Source organism: Merops nubicus, unplaced genomic scaffold (genome assembly GCF_000691845.1).
Source record: "Merops nubicus isolate BGI_N331 unplaced genomic scaffold, ASM69184v1 scaffold37920, whole genome shotgun sequence".
Lineage (NCBI taxonomy): Eukaryota > Metazoa > Chordata > Aves > Coraciiformes > Meropidae > Merops > Merops nubicus.
In genome coordinates this window covers 1-6,467 of record NW_008584218.1, presented here as the reverse complement: position 1 = coordinate 6,467, position 6,467 = coordinate 1, and the positions used below count along the sequence as shown (strand labels likewise).

Here is a 6,467-nt window from a genome sequence, read left to right as displayed (position 1 = left end):
AACTTACTGATCATAACTTCCCCTAGGTAGTGCTGCCCTTATCCTTACAAATGGGGGGGATGTATAAAAATGGCAGTAGTAAATCACACAGGGAGTAAGTGAGGAGTTTGAGGCAGCTGCCAAGCTCTGTGTGGCAGCGACTGACCTGTGCAGGGGAGAGTCCTGAAAGCACAGGAGTGCCTCAAGGTGTCCTGTTGGCAGCACTCCCCTCCTCCATGGTCCCACCACCTCTGCACATGCAGAGAGCCCGAATTCTCTAAATTGGGGAGGTTGAGCTGGGAAGAGCAATTGGAAGTGGTGCCTTGGCCCTTTGGTGGCAGCAGCACGCTGTGGATTGTCTCACCAGAGTCAGTGCCAGCTGAGATCTCTGCCTGTAGGAGAGACAAAGGTGCCCGTGGTGCCACAGCTGAGCTGGGCATTTCATTTCCTTCTGCCACTGTGCTGTTGGGTTTCTCTAAGCATTTTATCCAGCTTATTTTTTTTAAAAAAAAACCAAACCTGTTAGGTGTTTTTATATCATTTTGGAATTGCAGTTTAGAAATTTCAAGCTCTTACCTATTCCCCAAGTGGGTTTTTATTATTTTTTTTTTATATATATAACCAAAGTGATTTTTGAGTGCTTGTAAGTGGAGCTTGTTCATTTTCCTCTTTTTTTTAATGCCAAAATAACTGTATCCTAAGAGGTTTTTTTTAGATTATTTTCCTTGTGGAAGGTCTTGCTCTGTATGCCAATTTTGAGATTTGTAAATACACCTTCTGAGAGTTTCTATTCTTCTAGTAAGATGAACTTTACAAAGCACTGTTAATATGAAGTGAAGTGGTTGTTGAATCCGTGGCTTTTGAGCCATTTTGTTCTGTGAATTTAAGTGCTGAGGAAGGTCCTGGCAGGGGCCACTGCCTGTCCCAGTCTCCTGCTGTTTCTCTGTCAAAATACATCGTTCTGGGGAATGCTGGAAAGAGGTTTCCCAGCCCGTGGTGGTCTCTGTATCAAGAAAGAGCCTTTAGGAGAATGTATTAAGCAAGCTCCCATGGCAGTAGGAGCCTTTATGGGCAGCTAACTGAGGAGTAAGTATAAAAGTGTCCCCTGATGGCTTTGCCAAGAGCCTGGTGTCACTAGAGCAGCCAGCGTGCTTGAAAACTGTCTCTTTTTGTTCTTTCTTTGCCCTTTCTACCTTATACCAGAATTAAATCCGATTTATTTCTTAATCAATAAAGATCCAGCTCCAGGTCCTACAGGGGTTCTTCCACCCCAAGGAAAAGATCTTACTCGAGCTCTCGTTCGTCCTCGTCCCCCGAGAGGAGCAAGAAGAGAAGTCGTTCTAGATCTTCCTCCTCTGGTGATCGCAAAAAAAGACGATCGAGATCACGGTCACCCGAAAGGTTTGGGTTTATGTAGAATAAGAATGGGTGTATTGAAATGTGTGCTTTTGGTTTTGGTTTTGGTTTTGTTTTTTTATTATTATTATTATTTTATTTTTTTTTTTTATTCTGAAGGACTGAGGTTCTCTGGGAAAGAATTGAGTCTGATCAGTTATTCTGAGATGAGAAGTAGTTTTCTCATTTTTTTTTTTTTCCCCCCCCCTACTCTTGGGTGCTATTAAAACCTCTCTAGTTCCTTTTGGTTTGGTTTTTCCCAGTGAAACTTCCTCCTGCTGGGAGCACATTCCACAGGCAGGCCCAGCTCACCGTTCACTTAATGTGTGGAGATGTTAACATGTACCTTATTGATTGATTTTGCTAAGTAACTCTTGCATTTAGAAATTGTATTCTGCTTCCAGTATTGAACTTACACTCGTAGTATTAAATTCACACTGACGACCTTAAAGTGGTTTAAAGTTATATGTGTATTCTTGTGAGGCCCCTGTCAGATATACTTGGCTTCCAGTTATTGTAGGATACAGACTACTCAGAAGTGGATGCTAAAATTAATTAGAACTTATTTCTTTGCATGCTTTCTCCATTTATGTCTTCCAGACGCCGCAGATCTTCATCTGGATCTTCCCATTCTGGTTCCCGTACAAGTTCTAAAAAGAAATAACCTATTAAAGCTCACATTTAAACAAACCAACCAACCAACCAACCAACAGCAAATCCAGTCAGTGCATGAGACCTTTTTAAGAAGTTGGTGTCTTACTTGGTCAGAAGTGCTAAATCTGCTAGTAGAGGTGCATGTCTGTCCTTGCTTTCTGGAAAACTGCAGCTTTGTTCATTCATGAAGTGAAACCTGAGGTAGCATTTTAAGCCATAAACTCCCCAGAGGAGGTGGGAAGTTTTGCGATTTGAGTAAGGGGAGGGGGTTTATTCTCTTTCAAGACTCGAGTTCCTCGATTCCTGGCTCTTGGGTGCCTGAGCAGGTTGGACCTGTCCCAGGGCAGCTCTGCTCTTGGCGTGGCAGTGGCACAGAGGTGTCTGAGGAACGTAGGAGGAACCCGGGAGCTTTCTGCAGCTGAGCCCGGGGCCGGTTTGCCGCGGCTCCTGTGGGACCACACGAGCCAAGCGTAGCTGTAGGGCTGGTGTCACACCTTGGAGGACAGTAGTAAGTACTTAGGTCCAGTTTTTTATTTTTCTACCTTGAAGTAAGAGTGTAGATGGATGCCCCTCTCTTCATGCTCAGTGCGAAGCAGCCATTCAGTACCCAGCCCCTCGTTCGATTCTGGGCCTCGTCCTTGGGGAGCGAGGCCGGTGGAGACATCAGGCACGGTCCTGTTGGGCACGGTCCTGTTGGGCACTGTCCTGCTGGGCACTGTCCTGTCCCCGTTCAAGTCCTGTAGGGCCTGGTGCCCATCCCCAGATCCCCTCGGTGCCCTCCCCACAGCGGCACCAGCCGCGGCGCTCTCGCCCGTACGGACCCGAGACGCCCCCGTCCCACCTCACGTGAGGACTCTTAGGAGCTGCTCCTGAGGAGGAGGAGGAGGAGGAGTGTGCAACTAGCTTCTTGGGATCCAGTGAAGCTTTCCTGCAGGCCGACTGTAAAATTCATTGGGGGCTGACTAGAATTTCCAAGGTATCTGAATTTTATTTATCTTTTAAAATGAGAATTAATAAACTGCAGAAAGTTGTGACATCTTAAATGTGTTCTTCATCAATCATTCTTTTTCCCTTTAAACATATTTTATGGCTTAAAATGCTTTATTGAATCTATTTTACTAGCATTACCACATTAAAACTTGGTCTCTCTTGAGCTCCGTTTGGTTAAGAGAGGTTTAAGTATCTTCAGAGCCACCACCAAGGTAAGTATGTTAAGGAAAATTCTTCTTTTTAAGCAAGCCAAGAGCAATATATCTTTGTTTATTTCAGTAGTAAAACTTCCAAACCCCTCTTTGACCACTGCTTTTTTTTTTTTTTTTAAAAAAACTGCACAAAAACAAACGGAGCAAAATTTAAAAGCTACATTCTGCTGCTTTTTTTTTTCTTTTCTTTTTTTTTTTAAGACATTTCTTTTGGTATAGAAGCAAATTGGGTTCGGTGTAGGAATATTTTGATAACCTTGCAGATAAAAACACTCTGCAGTTTCTTTAATGCGTTCTTTTCTATCTGATTTCAATGCTAAATGTGTGTAGGTTGCACAAGAGCAGGTTAGTCTTGTAACTGTGCCTCTGGCGACTTCACAGTCCAACTATGAAATTGTAAAAAATCAGAGCAAATAGATGTTATGTTGTTAGGCTTTGGGTTTTTTGTTTTTTTTTTTTTTCTTCCTTGTGCTTTGTATTAAAATTGTTGCTGTACTTAACAGATGGAAGTTTTTAAATTTGGCAAATGGTAGGCCACAGACAAAGGAGAACCATGGTTGCATTGGACTTAGAGAAAATGTAAGGCAAAAAAAAATGATTCTGTAGACAAGTGTAAATAAAACCTGTGAGTTGACTGCGCAGCGAGTGCTTTCTCTTGGAACATCAGCCATCCTTCTGGAGAACCCCTGCTGAGAGCATGGCAGCATCCCAGAGTGGGTTGGGTTGGAAGGGACCTGAAAGATCATCCAGTTCCAGCCCCCTGCCATGGGCAGGGACACCTCCCACTAGAGCAGGTTGCTCCAAGCCCCATCCAACCTGGCCTTGAACACCTCTGGGGATGGAGCATCCACAGCTTCCCTGGGCCAGGGTCTCACCACCCTCACAGTGAAGAACTTCTCCCTAGTTTGTCATCTTAAATCTCCCCTCTTCCAGTTTGAAGCCATCACCCCTCACCCTGTCACTGCCAGCCCTTGTAGGAAGTCCCTCCCCAGCTTTCCTGTAGGCCCCACAATGTTCTCCATGTGTGAGAACAACGTGTGCACTTCCCTGGCCATAGCCACCATAAACATTCAGATCATTCCCGTAAGTGCTGAAAATATTTTGGGGTTTCAACAGCACCATGTTTCAACGGAGCTTTCACCCAACTCCAAGCTATTTCCTTCTGCATCCTTCCATAGCTTCTCGGAGTCCTTAGAGGAAGCAGCATGTTTAAATTACTTTGATTTCTGCTGTCTGGAATCCAAAGGCACAGCAGCTCTGGTAGTCTGTATGCCTGTTGAAAACGTCACAAAATACCTCTTTTTAGTGACTGGGTTGGCAAATAAATGAGAACCAAGCTCTTGGAACTCCACACACTGAGAAGACACAAAGCTGAGGCAGTGAAAAGAGGTTGGGTTTGCTGATGTGGGTTTGGGGGTGTGATTATCTACACTGGTCTAACAATTTTTTTTCCATTTCCCTTGCTCTCAGTGTAGCTGTCAGGGTCAGAGAAGTTGCTGCTTGGAGAAATAAATAGGTATTTCTGTGCAGCCTTGTCAAAGGGTGAGGTCAGTCAGGGCAGAGGAGGAGCTTGCTTAGGTTAAGTTTGGGGTTAGTGTGCTTTTCTAGGGGAATTAAATATGTTCAGGAATAGCAATGGTGGGTTTGTGTAAGATGGGTCTGTAGGAATGGAAAACTTGGAAGGGCTCCCAGGGCTCTCAGCCTGGCCTGGCACAGAGATGCTCCAGCCCCTCAGCATCTCCACAGCCTCTGCTGGACTCTCTCCAGTAGCTCCTTCTCTCTCTTAACCTGGGGAGCCCAGAGCTGGACACAATTCTGTAGTTTATTCTTGGAGCATTGATCAAAATGTAGCACTGATAATAGAACCTTCTGTCTAGAATTCTAGGCAGAACTGTAGAAAAAAGGAGGGGTTTTTTAATCAGAATTAACTTGAGCTTAGATGGCGTTTGTTTTACAAGTATGAAAGTATAAATATTTGTCAAAGCTTTTCCAAAATTTGGGTGAGGGAGCAACAGGAGGGAGTGGTGCTCTGAGCTTTGAGCAAAGTCCTGCAAAATATTCTGACTTTACCTCTCTTCCCAGTATCAAAATGAGGAGTATGTTTAGTGGAAAAATGCATTACTCATGCATAAAAACAAAACCCAGAATCTGCAGGGTGCTTCATACTCAGTTTGGAAAATGGAACTAATAAATTGATGCTTTCTCACAGGCTGGTCATGGACCCCATCCAGAAATAACACACAACTAAGCTACCAGGGAACGTTCCTATTGGGAAACTCTGCCAAACAGTGGCACAAAACCTCCCCAAATGTGGGAGGTGGCACAGATCAGCCATGTGCTGAACTTGCCATAGCTCCAAATCAACCATTCCATGTCCAAATTAAAAAGGGGAGGAAGGGAAAGGATATTTTCACCTCACGCTTCAATCCCAGTTTAGCGCCAATGTTGTTTCCAGCACTGGACTCGTTTTGCAAAGGGTGTCCTGCTGTGCAGCTGCAAGATTTAAAAGTCTGGGTTCCTTCATTTAAGGACAGATTGTTGTACATGTTCTAGAAAGCAGAGAATTAACACAGAAGCCACAGCTCGGTGATTTATCAAGCAAGCCCCAGCTCCTGACGTGGTTCTGAGGCCAAACCTGGCTCTGCCCATTCCCTGGTGCAGCCTGTGCACACTTGCTCGCATGAAGTAAAACCTGAGCAGGGCAGTGTTTTAAACTAGACTTTGTTAATAGTCCTTTCAGCCCACAAAACTGTTAGAAGTTCTTAAAAACTATTAAAACCTCTTAAAACAATTAACTCTGCTTAAAACCGTTAAAACCTCTCCAAACTGTTAGCTCTGCATTCATGGGGAAAATGAGTTAAATCCCTAGTGGCAGCAAGATTAGAAATTCCTGCTCCTAAGAAAGAACTTGTTGTAGCAGGAACCAAGGATTTGTAATGAGAATTTGGGTCAGTTCTCTGGTTGTCACCCGTGCTGGGAGCCGAGCCAGGTCCCACCAAACTCCTGAGACCCCGAGAGCACAGAAGTGGCACAAAGCTTCGACTCCGTTGGTGTTCTGGTAGGTCAGCTTGTGTCACCTCAGAGCTGGGGTGGTTGTTTCCTTGTGGTTAATCGAGCCGGTTAGGGCTTGAGAACAGAGAAATGAGCTGCTTGAGCCTGAACTGGGCTGAAACAGAGTCCTGAGAGTTCAAGGGAGCTTGAAACAAAGGAGAAAAAGGAAGATGTCACCTTGACATA

At 44.6% G+C, this 6,467-nt stretch overlaps 1 protein-coding gene across 1 annotated transcript in view; it reads left to right on the top strand.

The window, feature by feature from the left end:
- ZRANB2 (zinc finger, RAN-binding domain containing 2) overlaps positions 1 to 2,280 on the top strand; it is a gene marked incomplete at its 5' end in the record, with an annotated part of 8,824 nt that extends 6,544 nt beyond the window's left edge. Inside the window, 2 exons of the mRNA XM_008943455.1 lie at positions 1,216 to 1,380; positions 1,975 to 2,280. Of these exons, the coding sequence (XP_008941703.1) occupies positions 1,216 to 1,380; positions 1,975 to 2,038 (229 nt within the window). The remainder of the gene's footprint in view (positions 1 to 1,215; positions 1,381 to 1,974) is intronic.
- Positions 2,281 to 6,467: the final 4,187 nt, after the last annotated feature.